Source organism: Neomonachus schauinslandi, chromosome 10, assembly GCF_002201575.2.
Source record: "Neomonachus schauinslandi chromosome 10, ASM220157v2, whole genome shotgun sequence".
Lineage (NCBI taxonomy): Eukaryota > Metazoa > Chordata > Mammalia > Carnivora > Phocidae > Neomonachus > Neomonachus schauinslandi.
Genome location: NC_058412.1, coordinates 49,527,943 through 49,553,952, shown reverse-complemented (window position 1 = coordinate 49,553,952; position 26,010 = coordinate 49,527,943). Strand labels below are relative to the sequence as shown.

The window sequence follows — 26,010 nt, the reverse complement described above, 5'->3', positions numbered from 1 at the left end:
GGTAAACCCTCGGTGCTCCCCCAGGGCGCTGGGCTGGGGGTGGAGGCTCCTCTGCTTCTGACTTGAGACTCTTCCCGTTTCAGTCTCAGAGACGGGGCACCTGGACATGCTGGGCTCCCTCCCACCTCTCTTCTGCTAGCAGGGACCCCAGGAACCGTGTCTCCCAGTGCACCCCCATGAGGAGGAGCTGAGGCCAGAGGCAGAGCCAGGCGGCCGCTGCACCGCACAACAGCTTGTCTCCCCACAGCCGCGCATTCCCTCCGCACTTGGAGCAATCTTAGTTTGCACTCCATTAATTTGCAAGTAGGCTGCTTTGTAAGTGTTCTTTTGTCTTTTCCCCCTGGCTGTCCTGACTCCCTCACCCAACTGGGCTCCCAGAGGGGAGGAGCGGCCGCCCCCATCAGCCATCTCGGCAGAGGCCCTGCCACCAGCGCCCCCGCGGGGAAGGCTGAAGGGTGCTCGGTGGGGCCCTAGCAAGGGAGAGACTCCTCCCGGAGGGCGCGAAACGCAAAGGCCTGCCAAACGAGCCGGTGAGGAGGGCCATGTCCCTGTTCCCCAGGGGGGAAACTGAGGCCGAGGGAGTCTCCTCGACTAGCCTGGCCTAAAAGTGCTGGAATGGGAACCCCAGGTTCATGTTCCGACCCGGAGTCTCAGCGGGCGCTGCTACAAGGCCCTGCCCCTCCCGTCACCCAGGCGCGCGTTCCTGGACAGACGTGAGGTTGGTAAGTCTTCAAGGGCACAGACTGGGTCTCGATAGTGCTCAGGGATCCTGAGCTGGGCTCCTTCTCTTCCTCAGAGACCCTCTCACGCACGTCAGACAAGGACTGACCGAATACCGGGTGGCCAGAACCAAATGGCCCACCTGTCTCCGCCTACCTGAGGGCCTTCTTCAGACTCTGAGCTGAGCCAGACACATGGCAGCTGGGACTCTGGGCAGATCCCAGGCCGGGAGGTTCAGAACTAGAACAATCCCACACAACTTCCCCAAGCTATTTAAGTCCCCAAACTAACCATCACTCCACGCCACTTTCAGCAAACCCAACTCCGATGCCAACTGGAAAGGCATCACAGCAAACTCCAGGCCCAGGATTCAGTGGCCTTGAAGACAGAAGCCCTACCTTCCTCATTTGCCTGGTGGTCTCCTCTTGTGTACTTGCAGTCACTGGTGTTTGGGGAAAGCCTCAGTTCACGAGGCCGCTATGGACACAAGGGCCGGGACCACCAAAACAATTTCTCTCCCAGGATCTCCCACATGAGATTGGTTTTCCTGAATCCTGGTACTCAGCACGCCACACCGCTGCTCAGGTCCCTCCCACGACCCCCCCTCTCTGTGGTGAGGAAGGGACCATCTCCTTGGCTGGACTCAGGGCCCCTCATCCGCTGGCCCCAGTGAGCACACTTTGCTTCTGTCTGGCTAGACTCCTCAATTCCCCACACGATGGACCCACACCCTGCCCAGACAGCCAGCCTTCCACATAAATCCTCCTCTGCCCTCAGAGTCAGCGGCAGCCCTTCTCCAGTCTAGTGCTCCCTCCCCTCAAGGTCACCTTGTTACATACTGCCCAGTCCCACCTGCAGCTGACTCATGTATGGGTCATGCCCATCTCTCTTATCAAAATACAGGCTTCCTGAAACCAGGACCCCAAGTCTGCTCCTGTCTTGTCTCCATGCAGGGCAAGACCCAAAGACATGCTGATTACGTGATGTGATCTGAAGACCTGAGGCAGCCTGCGTGGTAGGAAGAGCCCACCCAGCTTTGCAGCTCCCGGCTCACTCCTGGCTCTGTTATTTCCTACTGGCTTTACTATAGGTAGAAGATATAACCTCTTTTTGCCTTGTTTTCCTCATCTGTGAAAGGGGAATATTATACTTAACCTCACCATGCTGTTGTGATGGTTAAATGAGATCATTCATTCATCCAACAAACACTAAGCATCTACTATGAGCCAGGAATTGTGCTAGATGCTATGCAGGGCAATAGATAAAAAGAAGGTACTTGCCTCCATGGAGATGGCATTCTAGTGGACCAGACGGATAACAGACAACTAGATAAAGAGTCTCCGATGTTGCTAAGTGCTACGAATACAAATAAGGCAATGGAGGGAAGAGGGAGTCATGGGGTTATCTCCATGGGGTGGTCAGGGAGGGACTCTCTGAAGAGCTGGCATTTGGGCAGAGACCTGGCTGAGAGAGGACTGGCAGGTAGTAAGTGCTTAATAAATGTTAGCTGTTATTATAATTCGTACTGTGGGAATAAGAAAGTCCCACTTCCGAGCCTCAGGCAGAGCGCCCCTGACCTTGTCCTTATGCCTTGAGGTGCCCCCTCCCAGGCTGGGCCGCCAGGAGAGAGGGAGTGCTCACCACCTGCCCAAACCTACGTGAAGGTCAGTTCTGGTTCCTCCCTTTGGCCCCTCACCTGCCCTTCTAGCAGCATGTCTTCTTCATGATTCAACCTCACACTCACTAATTAATAGGATCATTCTATCATCGTTCTTACTATTGTGTTCCCTTCTATCTTTACAGTCATGACAAATATGCATTCTCAGAACATGCTTCGGAGGAACGCAGGGAGGTTAGTACTGCTTCTATGTTATAAATGAGAAACTGAGGCTCAGTGAGGTAGTGGGTTGCCTCGTGGCTGGATGCCTGAATAGTGTGGCCCTGGCCCCCAATCTAGTCTTCCTACTATAATCCTCATACTTTCTCTTCACAACAGGCCTTGCGCTGTGCGCTAGTAGAGAACACGCGTGCACACACACCCCCACACACGCACACCCCGGCACTCTCAGCCCCTCCGGGCAGGGCCAGCACTGTCCATCTGGGTATCCTTCCTAGCACCGTGCACGGGATCCTGCATAGTACAAGTCAGGGATTACTTACAGCACCATTCCAGTAACACTGCCTGGAGTGTCTGAACAAACCGGGGTAGGGCAGGCTCCCAGCTGCTCCCCTGTCGCCTGCCCTGGGCCGGCTGGTCCCCCTTCCCTCCCACCCTCCTCCCCAACGGTGGCCCCTCTCTCCCAGCTGCCCCAACTCACTTCTCCAGCATGGACATGACGATAGGGGGCAGCACCAGGATGGGCATGGGGAGGACCACCCGCGTCAGCGCCGTCTCGAGCAGGGCCTGAGGGGCAAGCAGAGGCTGTGATGAGCAGAGCTCCCAGGGTGGGGGGCAGCCACCTGGCAGTGAACCCCTCTCTGGAGCCCCTAGGTGTGCGTACCGCTGCTAAGCACATCTGGCGGAATGGAATAATTCATGGAATTGCTCATGAAGCCTTATTCCAAACACCAGAAAAAAGCCACCCCCATCTTCCCACCACACAGATTTGAAAAGAGCAGATCCCTGTCACCTGCCACGTGTGGGGGAGGGGTGGCAACACAGAAGCGGCCCCAGGAAGGGGCCTGTGCCCAGGGAGGTGCCTGGGTGGCAGGCGCAGGGGCTGGGGAGGAAGCATATGGAGGACTCGAGATGCTCTAAAAACAAAGCAGGCGCTGGGAGGACCGGAGCAAACAGCTGGGGCCTGCTGAGCCGCGTGAGGCTCTTGGTGCTGAAGGAAGACAGAGATTCTGAGATTTACTTTTTTTTTTCCTTTTTGACACCCCTTAAAGACAACGATTTGGAAGATCTTGCATCTCTTGGCTCTGGATGAGAGCCTTTCTTAGTGACAAGAGGTCGGCTTTGTAAGCAGGAAATGCTTCTGCTCAGTGTTTGCTGTGTCTCCATATGGGGTTGCCTGGGTCCTTGCTCTGGGAGTTCCCTGGGGATTCCTGGGGAGTGGGCATGGTGAAGGCACAGCTCAGAGGCTGTTCTGCACTCTGATGGTCACTGTGGGGAGTTCCTTCAAGTCCATGGGCTCCTGGCCCTCAGAGAAGGCTTGAGGAATGGCTCATAGCTGCCAGGCCCCCCAGGAGCCTTCCCCTAGACAGCAAGGGGCTGACCCGGCCAAGCTGAGGGAAGCCCACGGCTACGGAAGAGCCTGGGCTTCCCTGCTATGTGCACCACGAGGAGAGTTACTGTGGTTAGCCTCCTTCTCAGCACATCAGGGGCAACATGAAGGTTGGATGGGAGGTGGGGGTTGGGTAGGAAATTGAGGCTAAATCGCCTTCAAGGATGGATAGGTTCAGGGCTGAAAATTTCTCCCAGGAACCTGGGTCCTTCATGATCAGACTCTGGGAGGCCTGGGAGAAGGTCCCTCCAGTCTGCTGAACAGGCGTGGGAATGATGGGGGTGCCCAGAGCCAGCACAGGAAGCACAGGACGCAGCACGGGCCCTGGTGTCCCTGAGCCCGTTGCCCCTCACAAGCCTTGGATGGGCACTCACTTTCTCTGAGACCAGTGGGGAGGGGAGCACTGGGACAAGAGAAGGGTCTTCCCCCATCAGGGGATTATAGAGAAGTCCTCGCTGACAGAGGTGAAGCTTGGGGCCCATTGTGGGAGCTGATGAGGGACAGTGGCTGGGGCAGCGGTGAATACTCAGCTATCACGGCTGATCCCCCATGCCAGCACTCAGAGGCCAGAGAAGGACAAGCCACTCATCACCACTCAGGCAAAGGCTGGGAAAGTATGGGGAAATATACCAACGGACTAGAATTTTCTAAAAAAATTACAGTTGCTGGAGTAGGCGAGGCCGGTGAAATGAGAGGTGAAAGAGGGCCGGCCTTCTTGCAGCAAGCTGTTCTTCCCCAGACCCCCCCTCAGCCACACGGGGTCACTCGTGAGGTAGCACCTGCAGAAGTGCCTATTAGCCCCGGATGGTGAGCCACCCGCTCCCACGCTTCCTCCTCTGGCCCAGGAGGCCATGAAGGCCCAGGGAACAGCACCCTAGGTCCCGGGGTGGGGGAAAGAAAGCTCTGGGCGTCTCCTCTGCCCTTTCCAATTAACAGATCAGAGAAGTCAGGTCCTGAGGGGCTGGGACAAGAGATGGGATGTCTCGCAGTGGCGATGCGGGATGGAGAGAAGGGGGTACTGTGCAGGGACAGGTGTGGCTGGGGCCAGACCTGGAGGCCCAGGGCTCATGCAGATGGGAGGCAGGGTGGGGCAAGGAGGGCGGAAGCAGAGGACAAAGCAAAGGCACTGTGCACAGAAGCCCCTGAGGAATGAACCCCTCTCCTAGCCGCTGGCCTCCCCACTGGCCCCCTAAGCCCCCGGATGACCCACGTGTCTGGCTGCAATCTTGGAGGAGCCCACGAGGTTGCCATCACCATCCAGGACATCGATGCCTTCCTCCAGCTCCCCGTACCGCATCAGGACCACGTTGCAGATGTTGGCACTGGCTGGAGAGAGGGGAGGGGGGATCAGGGGGCACGTTCTAGCCGGTGGAGAAAGCCACTGGGATGCACCCAAGCCTCCCTGCCTCTAGCAGCAACAGTTCCAGCAGCAAGGGTCGAGTCTGCGTTCAGACGCAGTGGGTGAAGTTATGGTTCTGCTGCCCGTCTGCCCCCCAGCCTGCTGAGGGATTTGGGGGCCCTTGAGAACCTGGTGAGCAAAGGCGGAAAATAACCAGTGTGAGGGAGGAAGGGGACAGGGTTCAGGAGCTAGAGAGTGACTAGTTGTCAAGGGAGCTGCTTGCCTGTCCCCGGGGGGTGGGCCTGGCAGGCAGGTGAAGTGAACGCCCATCTGCCAGGGCTCCCTGGCTTGAAGACGCCCCGCCAGTGCCCCATGTTCCGTCATCAGCAACAGAAAGGCATCAGCTGCCTTTCTGGGCATTTTCCTGAGGTGGCAGCCCCCCGCATTCAGCCCTTTGCTCCTCAGAGCCACTCAAGTTCCCAGAGATTTGCTGCCCTGACAGCAGGTGCCAGAGCAGGCAGGAACCTCAGTGCTCACCCAGCACCGCCCCCTCATCATATGGATGGAAAAGTGAGGCTCAGGGGAGGGGGGTGACTTATCTGAGGTCACACAGTGAAGTGGGACAGAGCTAGCCCTTTGGGCACCTGGGAGATGGGAGGGTTCAGGGATGGGGGTCAGGGGGCGGGGTCAGGCAGAGCTAAAGGCCGACCTTCTACAGTCTCACTTCAGATGGTTGGGTTCCCTCTCTTGGCTATGAGATCATGACAGATCCTGGCTCCTTAGTTAAACACTGGATGCCAGAGTTTGGGGGGCCACCCATCAGCTGGTGGCTAGCCCCAGGAGTCTCCCTCTGCTTCTCTCACCTGGAACTGGCGGGGCTGGGCCCAGGGCCCGGGGCAGGGCCGCTGCAGCGTTGACCTCGCCTGACCTCCTCCAACCCTGCTCCAGGATAAAAGTGGGGGGACTTGAGGGTGGTGGGCGGGTGGGGAGTGGGGGGGTGACAAATGTGGAGGCCGCCTGCTTCACTCCTCCCCCAAAAGCGCCTTGCTGTGTTTAAAGTTTTAATTTTTGCTAATTAATGTCAATTAATTTTGTATAATGAGTGTTTAATTTTGGGGAGTGTGTGAGCCTGGGAGCGACTGCAGTTCTGGGCTGTGAACGCTGATTAGCATCAACACCTGCTGCTTCCCCACTCCCTCCAGTGGGGGGGCACTAGGGTTTGGGGAGCTGCAGGGCTGCAGGGCCTAGTGGGCAGGTGGAGTGGGAGGAGGACCGCAGATGCTCCTGGTGCCTGAGCCAAGGCTGGGGGGCAGGCGGCGAGGGCGCTTGCAGCTGGGGGACGGGGTGCTGCAGGTGAGGGGTGGCTTGAGACCCTGGGGGTCTCTGAGCCTCAGTCTCCCATTTCAATACAGTGGAGAGAGAGGTGGAATAAACAGAGGGGAAGACCAAGACGCTCTGCAGTCTTTGGAGAAGAAAAGCAGGAGACCAAATACAGTGCTAAAATGTATTTACAGCACATACGCCATCTTTGAGTAGCTCTTGTGTTTCCACACGACACTCAGGCGCCGTGGTAGCCACGGGCAGACCTCTTCGGCACCGGATCCCTCCTGCCCTCACAGCAGCGCCGCTCACCGGCCTCACACAGCCAGGGGCGAGCTTGTGAGACATCTGGCAAGGTGTGGAGACATTTTTGATGATCACAACCTGGCGTGGGGGGGTGGGGGTGGGGGGTGGCTACTGTCATCTAGTGTGGAGAGACCAGAGGTGCTGCTAAACATCCTACAAGGCACAGCCCCCACCACAAAGAATTATCTGGTCCAAAACGTAAGTAGTGCTGACGTTGAGAAACCCTTGTATTCCACAGAGACTGGCAGAAGGCGGAAGGTGAAGCTGAGGTAAGGAAGGAGAGGTTGGGAGCCCGGATTTGGGGCCAGCTGGGCTTGAGTCACAGTCCTGGCTCTGAATCTCCCCCTCCTCACGCCCAGAGGTGAGCTCCTGCCAGCCCTGGGTGCCCACGGCCCAGGGTCTAGGGGCCAGAAGGGCCCCGAGGGGCCTTGGGAAGTGGCCACCTGGCCTGCGTGTTAGTGCCTCGCCCTCTAGTGGCAGCAGGACCACTCTGCATCCCTCACACCTCGGGGGCTGCCAGGCCCTTGGTTCCCAGGAGACCCAACAAAACCACTGGAGAGGGTATTGGGGTTTTCTGCCCTGAAAGGCATCGATCTCTGCCCTCTGAGAACCCCTTACATCACTGCCACACCAGCACCACCCCAGCACCCCCGCTGCAGGAAGGGCAAAGCTAAAGGACTGTGGTCCAGGTGATGAGCATCTGCCTGAAGTCAGGAGTCACCAGCTCATTCTGCAACCCAAAGCATCCCCCCTTACCAGGCTTCTCTGGATATAAAAGGAGGGGCTGCATTTAGCATCTCTACGGGATCTCTGGGCACTGGCTGAGCTCACATGGAATGTCAGCTTCTGCACCCAAGCCCCCACCAGGTTAGGGGAAGCCAGGGACAACTGAAACATCTCTAGCCCTGTGTTGCGTGCACATGTGTGTATGTGCGCACACAGGTGCAGGAGACAAAGAAGAGAGTATTTAGAGGTGGTGGTCAACCAGTCCCAGACTCATGATGGCATCTTGCTCGCTCTCTGCAATTTCCAAATGTAAAATGTAGCCACAGCAGACAGAGTAGGACTTTGGTTCAAACACAAAACCACTTGGGATGAAACATACAGCAGGAAAAGAAGTGAAAACCCAGTGTCCTTCCCCTCAGCCCCTCCAGGACAATTTAGGCATGAATTGCCTCATTTAAGCTGCCTGGATAGAAAAAAAGACAGAAAAACCCTAAAAGCCACCCTAAAATGATGGCACCCCCCAGCTCCCTCCCTCAGAACGCCCACAGTTCTTCCTGCCTACTCAAACGCACACGCCCTGTAATATCTTCTGTTGGCCGTATACACTGGTGGTCCATTTTATTGAGCACCTGCTGGATGCACAGGTTCCTAGCCATCCCTGTCTCTGAGCAATGAGAACATGAGATGGTTTCCGTGATTTCATTTCCATGATCTCCTCCAGAACATTCATTTCTGCCATATTCCTTTCAAGCCTCCCTGGTCCCTCCTATCCCACTCCTGCAAGTCCAGCTCCCAAGTCACGAGCACTGAGAGCCTAAGCAAATGAAAAAGAGAGAGAGAAAGAGAGACCAACCGTAGGCCATGGGTCTCCTTTCTAGTACACCAGCAAAATCTATTATTGACAGTATCAGCAGGTTAATTAAGCAGTCTGTTAGTGATCATGTTAAGAAAGCTGGCACGTTTTCAACTCGGATTGATGCCATTCAAGACTCAGGATAACTGATGTTAGAGCTATGCTGAGAGATGTCACAAGATGAGAGAGGGAGATCGCTTCACACTGATGGCAAGCTCAGTGTCAAGTCCTGAGGAAAATATGCTCTTGACTGCTGCAGATGTTCTCACATCAGACCCATCGTGATGCAAAATCATGCAGATTGTGAACAGCTAATGAAGCACCCCGTGTAAAAGGGACAGTGTGGGGAAGAAGAAAGAGCAGTAGACAGAAAGGCAAATGTGCAAAAAGAGTCCTCAAAAAGAAGACAACGGGGGAGCTAGCCCCCTGATCCAGCACAGGAACAGACGTGTGGACTGGCGGAGTTAGGAGTCCAGAAACACACCCACCCGTAGGGGGAAAGGAGTCTGTGGTAAAGCAGTTACATCAGCTCCCAGGAAAGGACCATTCAAACGCGAAAGCGAAGCGATGGGCTATGGGGCTATTCCTTTGGGGAAAACAAAATATCTTCACTCCTTGGTTCTAAGATGCATTTCCCCACATTTTAATGTTTCAAAAGTCATGATGTGCCTTACAATGGACGGCAGGGTGGGGGCAGAGGAAACCTGTGCACGTGTAAACTTTGGCACGTGTAGAGGTTCATTCAAGTGTCACCTCAGCTACCCAGAGCAGTCTGCACAGAATCTGAACTTAAACTTAGATTCCTAATTGTTGCCTAAAACATCTTTTTAGAACTTACACTATAATGGAGCACGGACATGAAAAGTTATTGTACATGCAGAAGATCGTCTGCCAGATACCAGGCAATGCAATTAAAGACAGCAGAAATTGCCAAACCATAGATAGCTACCCTAAAGAAATGCTTGCCCATATGCACAAAGAGACATTTACAAGGATGTTAATTATAGCACTGTTTGTAAGAGCAAATAATTAGAAACAACCTAAATGTCCACCATTAGGGAACTCACATGGGAAGATCTCCAAAACAAACTTATATGAGAAAAGCTACTGAGTATATACAGGATGATTTACTATATGTAAAACCCCATAACTGGGAGGCACATACTGTGGGCCCATAAATCCACAGGTAACGTTTTGGAAGGTTCACACCTCATGCAGTGATCCCCTTGGGAAGGGAACTAAATTTAGGAATTAGGAGTTGTTGAAAGACTTCTACCTTTTTTTACCCTGTTTTTCTAAATACCATTTGAATTTTTACAATGAGAATACAATCGTGCTTTACTTGTCTAAGAAGTGAAAAGAAATTGCCAAACTTCCTAAAGTAGATCATAAACATTTGAAAGCCAGGAGGGATTGGTGTGACCTTCCCACGGTTCCTACATATCTGTGGCTATAGGTGAGAAACTTCCTAAAGAAGCTGATTAACTTCAGGAATAGTTTTTCCTTCAGGTGAAGAAAAAAATGAAACCACAAATATAACCAAGTAGGAAATGCAGACAAAAAAAAAAAAAAGTCCCCAAATTCTTTTATATGCTTTGAAATTATACTGTTGGTTTTAAAGGGGCCAAAAGGGTCAAGACTAGAAACAAGGTGACAGAAAGCAGTGGTGGGCCGTGAGGCTGTGTTTAACAACCGAAGTCCAAAAGAGAAGTGGAAAACGTAAGCAGGACTCAGACTCAAACTCCATGATCTTGAAGAAAGTGGCTCAGATCGGATGTGTAGTGAAGGCTTGTTCACTCCTTCGCGTGAGCAGGAAATACAGTCCTCTCCCCTTCTGGAAGGCTACTGGAGTAATGCCCCTTTTAACTGAGGCATCTGAGGATTGAGAAATAGGGCATCTGATATCTGTGAATCATATTTTAAGACATGGGAAGCTGGGAAAATATATTTTATGTGACAAAGAGCCGCTACTACTCATCAACAGAGGGTCATGGTGACTGACTCCCAACAGCTATGCTACCCCCAGAGGAGGAGTCTTAACTAATTGTGATAAATCCCTCCCTTGCCAGTGATGGACTGAGGAGGGGACATGTGACCAGCCCAAGCCAATGAGGGATGTCTGCAGAGGACTCCTGGGAAAGGTCTCCTCTCATTGAAGAAGCAGGTGCAGGCAAAGCCTCCTGATGTCTGGGCCGTGGTGGGTCCGCATGTGGTGCTTGGAGGTGCTGCTGCCATCTTGGGACACGAAAGGGGCCAGTCTGCAGCTGAAGCCCCTGGCAGACCCCAGAGGTGGAAGGAAGGGCCCCGGGTGCCTCACTCGGCACTCGACCTTTGTGAAGTAATACATTCATTTATTACTTAAGCCCGTTTGAGTCTGGTACTTTTGGCCAAAAACATTCATAAAATGTATAAAGAGCTGTAACAGTTATTAAGAAAAAGGTACAGTCATCAAAATCACCAAAATATTCGAGTAGGAATTCTTAAAAGAAATAGTAAAAATTCAGTGAACATGAACTCAATCTTACTAAAAGCCAAAGACAGAGTTTTTAATCTAGAGGAAAATCTATCTGCAGGTGTTCTTTGGATGTGTTGGAGACTAATCCTCATTGGTTAAGTGGTTTACGAATAGTGTGCGGCTCGTTTTCTCATTTTGTTGATGGAGACTTCTGGCATATGGTGTAACATGTCATCAAATAAGCAATCCTTTCCCCTCTGGTATGCACTTTTTGTGTCATCAAGAAACTCTGCCCCTCCCCAGTGTTCATCTCTATTTTCTTCTAGAAGCTTTAACATTGTACTTTTCACATTTAGGCCTTTAATCTCTCTGGAATTTATTTTTGTGTATGGTATGAAATAGGGATCTCCTTTTCTCTCTCTCTTTTTTAAGATTTTATTTATTTATTTGACACAGAGAGAGAGAGAGAGAGAGTACAAGCAAGGGGAGTGGCAGGTAGAGGGAGAGGGAGCCCAACTCAGGGCTTGATCCCAGGACCCTGGGATCATGACCTGAGCCAAAGGCAGATGCTTAACAGACTGAGCCACCCAGGTGCCCCCTTTTCTCTCTTTTTTATTTGAAAACCCAAAAGCCCAATAAAGTTAAGAAAATTTCTCAACCATTCTGGGAATTGGAAAAATGCAAATTAAAATGAGAAAAGAACCGTTTCAGATGGACAAAAATTTTTCAAGATTGATAACACCAAATGTGGGGAAACCAAAATGTAACCCTTGCAGGCGGAGTAAAAAGCCAGTATGCTCATTTGGCAATACTTAGCAAAGCTAGGTGCGCGTGCGCCCTCTGACGTGGCCATTCCATTTCTAGGTACCAAGGCTCAACTGGTGACCCTCAACACTGGCTGCACGCCTGAAACGAAATCTGAGGGACGGTCCAGATCTCTGCATTTTTTAAAGCCCCCCCAGGGGGCTGTTTGAAAACCTCTGCCCTGGAGAAGCTCCTACTTGTGTGCACAGGGACACACATACAAGGTTGTATAGTATGGTACTATTGCGGCCCTTAGAATACATTAAGATTTGGGGTGCCTGGGTGGCTCAGTGGGTTATGCGTCTGCCTTCGGCTCAGGTCACGATCCCAGGGTCCTGGGATCGAGTCCCACGTCGGGGTCCCTGCTCGGCGGGAAGCCTGCTTCTCCCTCTCCCACTCCCCCTGCTTGTGTTCCCTCTCTCGCTGTGTCTCTCTGTCAAATAAATAAATAAAATCTTAAAAAAAAAAAAAGATACATTGAGATTTTAGGACGGCCCTATAAAGGCATCTAAAACTTATTGAGGTTAAAATGCAGTTTACAGAACAGTACACATGGTATGATCTCACTTACATTAAATATCTATTTATATAGGCATATTTATGTTATGTAGAGATACAATAAATAGAGATTGCTACATTTTTAGATGTTTACTCAGATTTGGAGGGATATACACAGACTTACCCTGGAGAGCAAAGTAGGATTGTTACTTTAGAAAACAGTCGTATTATCAGGGGGAAAAAACAGAACCATTTTTATTAAAACAAAAACAAAAACATTCCAGTGGCAACCAGGAGACGAGCTCCCATCTTGGGTCCAGAGTGACACTGGACAAAGTTCTCCCCAAAGTAGTTCTCTACTTCCTCTCTCTCTCTCTCTCTCTATTTTGTGGGTTGTATGTGCACACAGTAAATAATTCAAATTGTGTAGAAGGGTAAATAATAAAATCAGTCTCCTTCCAACCTTTGACCCTTAGCTTCCCCCACACCCTCTCCAGAGGCAACCACTCTAGCCAGGCTCTCGTGTCCCTGCCAGACACAGTCGATGTATTTACAAGTGGACATGGGTGGACGTCACCACCTGAAACACACATACACACACACTCACGCGAGTCACACTGGAATACAGCCCCAGCCCTGCCTTCAGAGGAGGGATGATTATCAAAAAGGGACGTGCACCCTAACACTTGCCTGATGTCATGATATTCCCCAAAATTCCACCCAAAAGGCAGGGGTATATGACACAAATTTTCTTTTAAATAGCTTGAGAATTCCCAGGACTGGGAATTTCGGGGCTGAAAAATCAGCCTGTAAATTTAGGTGTAGGCTGACTCTGAAGTTCAGGATCTCTTCATAAAAGATTCCTGCTAACACATTCATCTTCTGGAAAACTCCCTTTTATCACAGCTGCTCCTGAGCTTAAAATTCAGCGGTTCCCTATTAACCATAGGATAAAGCTCCAACTCCAAGCTAACGCCCAAGGCCCCAGTGGCCCTCTGCCCTGGCCCTTCCCCCACAGGCCCGGCCCACCCTGGCCCCCCTATTCTTCCCGCATTCATAACCCCCTCCCCTGCCTTGGGCTTCCCACCTTCTCTGCTTCTGGATTTCGGTCATTGTAAAATCTCGGACCCGGAAGGCCATTCATTCAATAAGCATTCACTGAGCGCCCACTGTATGCCAGGTCCTGGGCCAGCTGCCCAGGAACAGGTGACTTGATCACACGGCAGTGCCCCTCACAGCTTTTTGGGCCGGGCTGCTACTTGGGTGCTTCCCTAACGGGGCGGTCAGGCAGCTCACTGCAATAACAGGCTGTCAGTTTTTCAGAAGATCCTGCTGCTATTGCTGGGCTCCTACTTATGCGTGGAGCATCTCTTGACGGGTGGAGTCCAGAACTAAACAGACTCCTTTGTTCTGGGGTCCCTGTTTCTGGTAATGCAGCTGAAGTCTGAGTGAGCCTCCTCAGAGCCATACACCACACTGCAGACCTATTCTGAGCATACAGCTCACAAAATCCCTGGATCTTTATCCTAAGCACTCTGGCCAAGTCAGGTCTTGGGCAAGCCTACACTCGTGTAGCTACATTTTTTTGAACAGCAAGCCTTACATCAAAACTTGCAATCTTAGATCCTGCACCTCTTGCCCACGAATTCACAATCACTGCCAAGTTGCTGTGCCTGTTCCTTGAATGTGTCCAATGTAGTTCTAACGGAAGGGGACAAGACTGAAGACAGAGCCCTAGGACACACCACTAGAGACTTCCCTCTGGCTAACTTGGCCTTCCTACCCATGTGCTCTTGGGCCCTGACACATACTGGGGGTCCATGTCAGCTCTAGGGCTGCTCATGCTTACAACACCCAGCCCAGCCCACCCATCCTTCCAGATCCAACCCAGAAAGGTTGGAGAATGTGACCCGGATGACCTGGTAAGGTAGCTCATTGGTCATCCTCCCTAGGCTTGCCAACTGAAAGTGTGAATGACGGTGTTAGAGAAAGCTTACATAAGAAAACAGAACAGTCAAAAAAAAATTTTTTTAATGAAAAAAAAAAACAAAACCCAGAATGAATGTCCAAGCAGCCATAGAATGTGGCCACCAATGTCATCATGGTGGGGTTTCACGATGAGTACCCAATTTCAAAGCCTTTCTGCCCAAGCACTCATTTCATCACTGAACAAACCCACACTGAACACTGTGTTTCAAGCACAGGGTGAGCCTGGGGGTTGGGGATGAATGAGAGCCAGTCCCTGTCTTGGGGAGCTCACAGTCTGATGAAGGAGGCAAACTCAGGAACAAAATGGGCAGTTCTGGGTTACACACAGGCACACACAGGGTGCTGTGGTCTAACCCTAACTGGGGCTACCAGGGAGGGCTTCTTGGAGGAGGTGGTGTCTGAGCTGAGAAACAAAGGCCGGGCAGTCAAGAGAAGGCAGAAGATGGGGCTGAGGTAATGGGAAGAGCAGGGATTCCAGACAAACAGGGCGCGTGTGCAAAGGCCTGGGGCCCCTGAGAAAGGCAGACGGGAGGTCGAAGATTCACCACAGCTCCAAAGGAGTACAAGCAGGGGCCAGGTCAAGGAAAGGACCCGAGGAGCCTCAGGGCTGTGGACGCCACATTATCACTGACCTGGATGGAAGGAACGCACGTCATGAGGCCCAGCTGATACAGGTGCACGCTGCTGTCCTCTAACCACAGGGGATGAGGGATGGAGGGGGTCAGGACTAACCCTTGGGGCTTGGGCACACAGCCGTGGCCACCTCCCAGACAAGGCAAGCCAGGCGGCTTGAACACCAAGCGGGGAGCCGGGAAGGGGAAATCAATGGCGACCCCTGCGGCCTGGGGGTGAAGGGAGCAAGCAGATGCGGTGGGTCAGATGTGTGGACAGTCTTCTCCCAAAGACTGCCCAGACATCCCGAGGAGCAGACCCCCTGGTGAATGCAGAGATTTTTTTCCTGGTGATGAAATAAGCGGTGACATTTAACGTAAGGGCCTGCTGAGGACAGCGCAGGAAGAAGTCATTTCCCAGCAAAGGGAAGATGAGGCTGGCCCATTCAGGAAGGTTAGTCCCTGCGCAGGGAGCCGGCTGGGGCTGAGGCTCAGGCCTCCCCTGAGGGAGCTCAAAGCCCACATGGGGGTCTTTCTTAGCACCCGATACAGCCTGTCCCCTGCTCGGTATGGATGCGCCAGGCAGCCGGTGGGTGGGGGTGACCTTCAGGGCTTCCTTCCTTCCCTCACCCCTGCACACACATACACAGAGCCTGGAACAGAGATGTGCTGGCCTGGGGACACCTGGGGACCCCCACCTCTGGGCCCCTGGCTAAAGGCCCTGCCCCGTGCATGCCTCTCCCTCTCACCAGTGCCCCCTCATGGCGCCTGCGACTCTGCATTTCTCCCACTGCTCACTCCTGCCAGCTCCCAGCCCAAGGCCTCACGAGAAGGCTGGTTGCGGGGCCTGACTCTCCCGGAATGGACTCTGCTCGTGGAGACTGGCGGTTGGACCTGGGGAGGGGGGGTTGTCTTTCCAATGCCTCCTCGACTGACCTTTCGTTACACTGTTTGCCCAGCTCCCCAAACCATTAACTCCCACCTCACAGCAACCATCAATTAATGGAGGGCCTGCTCTGAGCTCAAGCTCCTGAACACAATTAAGCGTGACAGTCCACAAATAAGAAAGAACTGGAGAATTAATTAAGGTCTAAACAAATTAATTACCAGTCCCCAATCGATTCTGATGCCAGCACACATGCTCCTGGGCTCACCACCTTTCCTAACATCCATGTATAAACAGAAACCGAGATTTCCCACATGATTGCTGCTCTGGACCAGGGCACAGCAAGGCTCTGAAACCACCATGAGGGACAGAAGGGCTCAGTGAGCGTCCTCAGGGCTTCTCAGTACTCAGCACACGTGCGTGCATGCACATACATACAACCCCGGCTGAAAAACCAGGGGCAGCCTGGAGGTGGGGTGCCCCTGGTGGGGCACCTCTGGACCACATCCCTCAGTTTCTCAGCTACGTGGGTGAGGGGTTATTCACATGGGCTGGAAGTGGCCTGGGCTGGGCCTTTGAGGCCTGGGCTGTAGCCAACGCAGGATAACTTTCAGAGAGTCTGAATATGTTTATTCTTCTATAAAATGGGGATGGCTCGCCGCCCTGCCTTGGGTTGTCCCAGAGAGACAATGTAGGGAAGGCCTGCTGGGGAAAACATGGAGAGTGGTGGGGCCCCTGCAGACCCAGGGGAGGCCTGCAGTCTGTCACAGACATCCCAGTGGGGAGGGGCTGAAGTGGGGTCTGGTCCAAGGCCAGAGAGGGGGTAAAGGCAGTGGAGTCAGGTGGGGAAACGAGGTGTCCTGCGCCCAGAGTCTCAGGTCTCTCTCTTGGGCAGCATGTGGGGCCCAGTGAAGGGAGGTGTCCTCCTATCTCCCAGACTGTAGGCTGCAGCAGGGCAGAACTCGCTGGGCAGGGCAGAGGGAAGAAGCAACAGACCCTGGGAGCCTCCTCCTTCCCTGAACCTGAGTTCCCAGCCTGGCCAGGAGGGAGGGAGTGGGGAGGCCCTTTCAGGGCCCTTCCCTAACTAAGATCCCCTTCTGCTCTACACTCACCCCCCACCCTAAGCCCCCCCACACATCCCAACAATTAGGGCTTAATCCTATCACTTCAACCTACTTCCTGTGAGCATGCATGGCTCCGTGAGTCCTGTCTCCCCATCATGCCAGGGGTCTGAAGGGACAACAGACCCTCCACCAGCCAGAGCAAGTCCTGGGCAAGCTTCTTGGTGGCCTTGAGGTTGGCATGGCATGGCCTGGCCTGGTCTAGCCTGCCGTGGAAAGCAGGGTGAATGCCTGGAGGGACCGAGGCCCTGCCAGCATGCAGTGAGGCCTAGAGAAGCTGTCTAAGCCTGAGAATAAGGTAAAGGGTAGCCAAGTGCAGGGGCTATATGACAGCCTGAGAGAACAAGGGGCCCCAAAGCAGGTGAGGGGCATGCTTGTTCATCCTGCACACCACTGTGTTGGCGTCTACCAGGGGAGTCAGCAGGTGCCATTTGCAGATGGGCCTGGGAGGACATCGGGGGCCAGGGAGGTAGAAGCCTCCATGTGGGCGAGGAGAGACCCGGGCTAGGGGTGGAAGGGAGGCAGGCACACAGCCAGGACTCGGGCAGCAGGCCTGAGGAAGTAGCCAGAGAGGATCTGCTGCTCTTAGGATCCTGGCAAACTAGGACTATCAGCACTGCAAACCACATTGTGTGCAACCTGTGCGACTGGCTAGGGATATGTGGGATCTCAAGACCCCTCAACAGTGGCTGGACCTGCAGGTTCCTCTCGGATAAGACAGGAGGAGAATCAGGCTGGAGCCCAAAGACGGACAGGTCAGAAAGTCTCAGGTGGGGATGGCAGACAGGGTCAAACCTGAAAGCGGGGTCTTTCCTCCTGAAGGAGCTCCAGAGGTTAAGACCAGCCCCAAGGTCATACAGCAAGACAGCCGGCAGAGCAAGGCTAGAATGGACCCCTGGCAAAGTCCTTGTCTGCACAGCTTGTCTCAAGGACAGATTACATCTCGGCCGAGTCCCAGATCCAGTCCAGTGCAGCTAAGAGCTGCCACCTTCTGAGGCTGCAACTGACCCTCCAGCCCAGGAGAGTGAGGAACGCAAGATCGGCAGGCTTGTTCGCTCAATTACACCCCTTAACAAAGTCAGATCTAAAGAGTTATTCCATTAGTGGCCCATGCCAGAAATAGCTGAGAGTTCATTAAAAGTGTGGAGTTGCTATAGCAATTATCTGGGTCAGCTGAGGCTCACCCGGGCAGCTGGTCCTGCGAGTTCATTAGCCTCTGGCCATTAAGGAGGTGGGACTGCCAGGTAATGATCCCACACCTTCTCACAGGGGCTTTGCAGGTGCTCCCAAGCACTATCCTACGAATGGAATCCGGTCTGTGGTCTCGTGTGATCCTCCCACGGCTCTGGGTTGTAGGAAGGTAGGTACCCGAGCTCCCATTTTACAGGTGGGGAAGTTGAGCCCTGAAGGTGAAGCATGAGATTGAGACCAGGAACCTGAATCTGACTCTGGCTCTTCAGACTGAGCCTTCGCACCCAGGAGGTCACATGACCTCATACCGCTCCTGGGCTGGCCCCCATCTTTGTCCTCTGGCATCAAATGGGGAGCTTGGTGTCATGGTTCAAGTGTATACTTCTCTTTTGATGACCAATCATGTACTGCTTCATGCTTCTGTCAATGTTGTTTCTTTTTCAGTTTTTAAAAACTTTTACTGCAGCGCCCTCTCCCCAAGCAAGGCAGGGGGGTTCTCAAGAGCCGGGCTGGGCTTGATGGGATGGCTCAGAGGCTCCAAGACCAGCAAAGTCTTGGCTGAAGGCAGCGAAATCCCCTCCACACACACGCATGCACCACAATTACCTGACTATGAATGGAGGCCTCCAGAGCCTCAATGGTCCACAATACCCAAGGGCTCGGAACACTAGACTAGAAGGAGCTTTGGTCCTTCTTTTGCGCCAGGAATCCCTGTGATGGTCACAGGCCAGGAGATGCCTATGAGCCCCCCTCCAAATAATGTCCCCAAATGGGTGAAACAAAACATACAGGATTATAAAGGGATTATATTGGAATACATGATGAAAATATTTTTTCATTGTGGTATAGTAACAGGTGTGCTCTTTAATTAATGCATTAAAAAACAAGACCTACCAGTGGATTGAATAAATATCCTAATTTTGAGTTAGTGTTGCACACAAACAATATTTTAGAATCCCTGTAACAACTGTAATGAGATGTGAAAATACCTATGATTTCTACGGGTGAAAACGCCATGGCTCTTGCTTGTTACTGTGGCTTGCTGCCTACCTTCACAATGGAAGGATATGTTAAATTCCAGGTAGAGGCTAGTGTAGACATTTTCCCCAGCCAAGTTCATAGGATCCACCGCATTCTATCTACTAGCCTTTGGGTGGCCGGGGGCTAATCCCGGTGCTAAAAGCAGGATCTCGGTCACAGGGCTTGTCAGCGGGGGCCCCCGTCACCCTTACTTCTGTCCACCCATGTTTTGCTCTAGTCGCCCACACCAGGAGACCCCCGATGTCAGAAGCGGTCTGGAAAGGCAGTCCAGCTCCCCAAGAGCCCTGCAACCCCGCACACGCAGGTGTGACACTCACATGCCTGTCCACGCGTGCGGGCACCTCGGCGCAGGTGCAGGTCTTACCTACAGCGGGGAACGGCACAAATCTCTGGACAAGAAGGCGGGTGGCCGGGGTGAACTTGTTGGCTTTCTGAACCAGGACATTAAGGCCCACCTTAGGAAGAGAGAAGAGAACGTGCATGTGTGGTGCTGCAGGGGCCTGGCAGGCTGGGGCAGGAGCAGAGAGTGAGCGGCACCATCTGCCCCGGACCCCAAATCCTCAGCGCCGCCTGTTTCAGTGCCACTATGCACAGCATCACATGGCCCAGTCACCCCAGTGAGCCAGCCCGGGAGGGAGGCGGAGGGGAAAGCCTCAGCCACACACACACCCGCACGCACGCACACAACCTGTCTGAGGAGAAAGGAAAGGCCGCCGTTAGAAGAACACAGAATCGGCAAGTAAATGAAGCACGGGAACCCTCACTCCCACCTCAGCCTCTAAGCACCCCCTTTCTCGGGCCCCACTGTGGGCTCAGGCACAAGCCTAACCACCAGGGCTCAGGAGAAGGAGATCCACACACCTGCCCACAGGTGACCACCGAGCTAAGCAGAGCTTAGCCAGGGGTGCAGTGCACATCCTGGGCTCATGTCCTCTTCTCTTAGACCCCAGCCCCCCTCACTTGGCCTGGGACACTGGGGTCCCCTTGCCTTCACCTTGGGCACTCCCTACTCCATTCCGTCTCCCATGCTGTCTTTTGTCCTTCTAGAACACAGGTCCAACCACATCTACCACGACCAGTTCCTCCCATGACTTGTGTGAAAAGGTGCAATCTCCTTCACGCGGCTCCCCTACTCCCCTAACACCCTACCTTCTTCCGGGAATCCAGCTGACTGCTCACCAGATGCTATGGGAGCTTTCCCGCCTTGGGGCCTTTGTCCATGCTGGTCCCAATGCCCTGAATGCCTTGCTTCTCTACCCAGTCCACATCTGTTCTGTAAGGCCCACCTCTGAGCTCTCCCTCCAGTGACTTTCTAACAGTGGGAGTCACTGAACCTTGCCCTGCCTCAGTTTCCTTATCTGTAAAAAGGGATGGTAATATCTACAGCATTCCAGGGCTGCTATAAGAATGTATGTAAAGTGGGGGCGCCTGGGTGGCTCAGTCGTTAAGTGTCTGCCTTCAGCTCAGGTCATGATCCCAGGGTCCTGGGGTCGAGCCCCGCATCAGGCTCCCTGCTCAGAGGGATGCCTGCTTCTCCCTCTCCCACTCCCCCTGCTTGTGTTCCCTCTCTCGCTGTGTCTCTCTCTGTGAAAAAAATAAATAAAATCTTTAAAAAAAAAAAAAGAATGTATGTAAAGTGTTTAGCATGAGCTTGGGGCGTAAGAGACCTCAGTAAACGAAGCTATGTAAGAATGTCGCCTCTCCCAGGCAGGAGGCTGCTTCCTCACACGTCCCCAGTCCCTCCTCCCCAGCACTCAGTTCCCTGCTCATGATCTGATGCCCCTGCGGGACTGGGAGGTGGGACCATGCCTTTCTCCTCTTTGTATGACTGGCACTCAGGACAGTGGATGGCATGTAGTGCTTGCTCAATAAACTGAGGAATCCGTGCATGGACCAACAAACAGATGAATGGATGGAGATCCGCAATGGCTGGGAAGGGAGTTTCTTGGAGGAGGGAAAGGTGGGGTTAGGCAGAGCAGAAGAAAGAGAATTGTGGCGGGGAACACCACACAAGCGCAGGCATAGAGAGAGAAAAGGCGAGATTGCATGTGGCCAGACCGGAAACGGGTGTAGAGAGGCCACTGCTCCCCGAAACGGAGGCCAGAGCCAGCCCCTGCCCCGTGGATCTTTCCTGGGAGGAGGGGCAGCAGGGGCCACTGCAGGACTGCTGGCCTACGGGGGCCTGGGGCAGCCTGCTCTCGGCTCTGGCTCACCTGGTAGCTAGCAGGCCACCCTGCACCTGCAGCCCCGCCTCTGGCCTTGACCTTCCGGGTCGCTGGAGAAGATGCAGAGCCTGGGGAAGGCCTCTGGGGTGTCAGGGCGACTGCAGCAGTCAAAGCAAGAATGGTGCTGCGACCTGGGCAGACAGGAAGTGCCACCCTGTCAGGCCCTGGGCAGCCCAGGGCCCCACGGAGCCACAGTGTGGCCAGGCAAACCCAGCTTGGGCTCTTGGGGGTCTGGTCTAGATCGGAAGCCTCAAGCCGATCCTCAGAGTCCAATTCTTGTTCTTTCTGCTTGCTCCAGGGAATGCTGGGAGGCAGGGACATGTGTGGCGGCTTGGACACACTTCACTGGGACCGCAGGGCAGGCCGGGGAGCTGCCAGCCCACACTAGGTCCTGCTGCCCTACTTCCAGGCTGCCCTGCCTCGCAGATAGAGCTCATCGAGTCCCGAGCTCCCCAGCTCTCGGCAGCCAGTGACTGCCTATTTCTGTGACCGCCTCCCCCAGATGCCAGGGCACATGTTCCTACAGAGTGCAGAGAGGGCAAGTACAGAGAGAGGCAAGAGGACACACAGGCAGGTGTTGGTGGTGGGAGAAGAGGAGGAAAGGGGCACGGGGAGGTGCCAGGCCATGAGCTGAGCATGTCACATTAAATGTCTGAATTAAATCCCCACTACTACAAGACTTCTAGATAGGGCATGTTGCTCTTTTTTACAGATTCAAAGAAGTTCAGACAGGTTCAGAGAAGTTAAGGAACTTTACCTAAGGACACACAGCTATTATGAGGCATGTAAAGTTAGGATTTGAACCCAGGGGTCTGCTAATTCCAAAGGTTTGCTCTTAACCATTGCTATTTACTTTCCAAGTGTCTTCCATCTCAATGAGGGATGCTTTAATGTCTAATGTGCCATTTAAAACTGGCTGTTTGCATAGTAAAGCGGCCCTGAAAAGACCAGCTTGAGGCTGCCATCCAGATGAATGGAAGGCAGTCCCAGTCAGGGAAGATAGGGCCTTGATCCAGCCCTGCCTGCATCCCACCCCAGCTATAAAACAAAAGATCTGGGTTCAAACCCCAGCCCCACCCTCTACATTCTTTTAGAAAAAGCAGGAGCCCTCCAGGAGGCCAGCAGGCAGCTGGGACTTTCCCCTGGCAGCCTCTTGGGGACAAGCAGGGCTGGAGTGTAATGGAAGGATGAGGAATAGTGGCCACTGGTTGTAGCAAATACTCAGACTTGTCCTCAAGCCTCCTTGCCTGGCTGTTCTTCCCTCTGGCTAGAACTAGCACAGTCCAGAGTGAGTGTCCCAGCCTGTCTCCCCAACTCTGGGTGAGAGGCCATGGAAGGGGGGAGGAAAGAAGAGAAAACAATGCCAGGGTCCCAGATCTCTTCTGGCCCGCCCTTCCCTGAAGCCCACTGGGGTCCTCCCAACATGCTCACTCCTGAGCATGGTCAGCGTGCCTGAGCCAGGGAAGGGGCCGGGGACCAGCAAAGTGGGGAAACTAGGAGCTGGTGAGGTCACCCTGCCCACCCAACTGATGATGAGCCAGAGAGCAGGAAGGTGCAAATACAGGGGAGGCAAATGGCCACTTCCCCCACTCCTGCCACAGCCCCCAACTTGGGCCTTCCTGTCCCAGCAGCTAGGACAGCCGCAGCCTGGGAAGGCACCGGGCTAGGCGGCAGAGCGGGGTTGGGAGCCCGTCTGTGCTGATTCCTCAGGGGCCCTTTGGCCTGGAACATTTGGTGGAGCCCATTAAAATTAAAAAGCCAAGTGGCTGGTGGCTCTGAATGCCAGCTCGTTTTCCCTGGCACGGTGGGTCCTGTTTAAGGGAGCCAGCTGGTATTAACGGCACACAGCTCATCACCAACAGCAGCTAGCGATCAGAAAAATCTGAGCTAATAAGCGGGTTCGGGAAAGATAATGAGATATGGAACAATCACCGCTGAGGGTCCCCCAGGGTCTGTTTTAACAGCCTCCAAATAAGCCACAAAATAGAAATTAACCAAACAGGGGCTCCATTTTGGCGGAGAGGAAAACAAACAGGGTGTGGGTTTTGCACACGATAGTCCCCTTGTGGTCAGCAGACAGGGGTCCTGGGAGAAGCAAGGGCCCAGGACCTATGGGACATCAGCAGTGGCCTGAGGAAGCAGTGGACCCTCTCTGGCCACTTCTCTCCAAGCTCCGGCTCCCAGGCCAGTGAATTTGCCATGGGCAGTAGACAGGAGCAGAGGAGGAAAGATAGCTTCCTGAGAATCCCCGAGGTGGGGTAAGTGCTGACCAGCACCAAGAACCAGGCTGGGGAGAGGGCTTAGAGACACAAGGTCTCCAGTGTCACGAGCTAGCTGATAGCTGCCTCCTTAGGCACCAAGGTCCCTCCCAGGCCAACAGCAGCCTCCTTTCTGTGAGGCCAGTGAGACACGGGATGGGGCTTGAGCAAAGCATGCAGGCTGTGTCCTCAACTTCAGCCCATACCTGCAAACCCCTGCAGGATGCCTTTATCTGGAGGGGCTTCGGGCACTCCACCCTCACACGCTCCAAATCAAGGTTGCCTTGCTCTTCCGCACCCACCGCCTGTCCTCTCCCACTGCCAGGAGCTCCTCATGCCCGAAACCCAGGAGTCTTCCTGGACAGGATCCTCTCCCTCCCCACCTGCAGCCCAGCGTGCAGAGCTACCTGTCCTGTCTCCCAGGTATTCTGAATGTGACGACTTCTCTCCGCTCCGGCTGCTTACCTTTAAGCACACCCATCTCTTCTCCCTGGAGAACTGCCCACTTCCTAACTTGGCTCCCCGATTCTGCTCTTGCTCCCTCCAGTCCACTCTCTACCCAGCAGCCAGAGCGATCTTCTAAAGATGGGTATCAGTTTGCTTTAGCCTTTCAGGGGCTTCTCACTGCACTTAGGGATCTGCAGGGCCCTGCCTGCAAGGCTCCAGCCACCTCGCCTGGCCCCACTCCTCCCATGAGCCAATTCTCTCTCTCCTTCCCTCCCTTCCTCTCTCCCTCCCCCCATCACCTCTCCTCCCAGGGCCTTCAAGCACTGCCCCCCTTGGCCTCCTCACTTTTCAGTTTAAATGTCAGAGAGGCCTCCTCTTCACTCGGGGCTCCCTTTTCACAGTTTCTCACAGAACCCAGATCTCTTCCTTCCCTGTCTCTATCACAGTCTCGAAGTATATATTTATTTACCTCCTCAAAATGTTGGGAATCAAAGTAATACGTGTATATTATTTTAAAAAACTGAATAGTGCAGAAATATTTTTACCTGGGGCCTCTTTACTAAATATCCATCCCTCCCAGTAGGCCCTAAGTGCTGGGCGCAGGGCCCGTGTCTCTCTTACTCCTCACTGAATTCCTGGTGCCTGGGGAAATGAGTCGGTGCTTAATACATATTCTAGAATAAGTCAAGTGAATGATTTCTGAGGCAGGAGAAAAAGAGCCACAAAGGAGATCTGTCTTGTGCACTCCCTGCTGTCCACCTTGGCAAACACAGCTCTGTGGGGCTAGACGCTGCACACACAGGTCTAACTCCACCTGAGCGCATGGCACACCCCTCTGCCTTGAGGGGGTGGTCCCAAGGCTGTGAAGGGTTCCGAGAAAGGGCAAGCCTGACTGAGTCCTGAAGGGTAAGTGGGAGGTACAGCCAGATAAGAAGGCTCAGTAGAACTTCCGAAGCATGAAATACCAGGGAGTCTGTAGCCAGCTGTGGACTCCACTAGCACCTGTAATGAGGGGATCCGAGGGGCCCTGGAGAACAATGGGGAAGAGGACATGCCTGAAAGGAGAGATGGCATGAGGTTCAGAAATCAGAGCTACTCTTGGGTGGTGGATAATAATGTAAGCAGATGGTTAGGAGTTTGTGTGAGCCTTGGTGGGGCAAGGGCTGGGGCAGTTCGAAGAATCGTTGAGGTGCCCAAAATGCCCAGCAGATGGCGCCAGTTGTAGATTAAACTCTTTGTAATCAAGTGGACCCCATGACCCTCTGTGGAGGTCACTTGTCCTCCACAGGCAAAGGGCCAAGGTGGCTGGGACAGAGTCATACACAGGCTAAAATGCCAATCAGCTTCAGCTTCAGTTGAGTGTCCTGTTGGCTAGCAACAGTGACCAATTCTGACCCCTGAACCATGTCCTGCAGGGACCTGCTGGCCACCTGCTAGAAAACCAGTTACATCAGACTCCTTACATGTAGGAGGGGACAACTTGTCCTCCCCAGAATAGATGTAGAACCGATATTCATGTCAGACTCACCACTGCCAATATCACCATCTGCAGGCTTCTGGAAAACTTCAGATTCTGCTACAGGGTCCATGCAATGGGCCCTCCAACCCGAAAGCCAATCATAGTGAAAGCAGTGAGACAACAGTTTGGCCTGAGATTCTCAGGCTAATGGCTCCTACCTCCATTAGGCCCAGAGAAGGACAGCAGGGCCGAAGTACACCCTGGATCACAGAGAGCACTCTGAAGTACACCTTGGATCACAGGAAACACTCAAGGTACACCCTCAACCATGGAGAACACTCTTGAGATACACCTTGGATAATAGAGAACACCGTGAGGTACACCCTAGATCACAGAAAACACTCAAGGTACACCTTCAACCACAGAGAACACTCTGAGGTATACCTTGGGTCACAGGGTATACTCTGAGGTACACCCTCAACCACAGAGAACACCCTGAGGTATACCCTTGACCACAGAGAACACTCTGAGGAA

General features: G+C 53.4%; 1 protein-coding gene across 6 annotated transcripts in view; it reads right to left on the bottom strand.

Annotated features, from left to right (window-relative positions):
- The window catches only part of SFXN5 (sideroflexin 5), a 109,361-nt gene that overhangs the window by 19,267 nt on the left and 64,084 nt on the right, over positions 1-26,010 (bottom strand). For 4 of the 6 annotated variants that reach the window (XM_021699089.2, XM_021699088.1, XM_044918501.1 and 1 more), the window contains 3 exons: positions 19,452-19,542; positions 5,158-5,273; positions 3,039-3,124 (listed from right to left, as the gene is read on the bottom strand). The exons of 1 other annotated variant lie outside the window; for it this stretch is intronic. In XM_021699089.2, the coding sequence (XP_021554764.1) occupies positions 3,039-3,124; positions 5,158-5,273; positions 19,452-19,542 (293 nt within the window). The remainder of the gene's footprint in view (positions 1-3,038; positions 3,125-5,157; positions 5,274-19,451; positions 19,543-26,010) is intronic. One more of the 6 variants, XM_044918502.1, reaches the window with a different exon arrangement.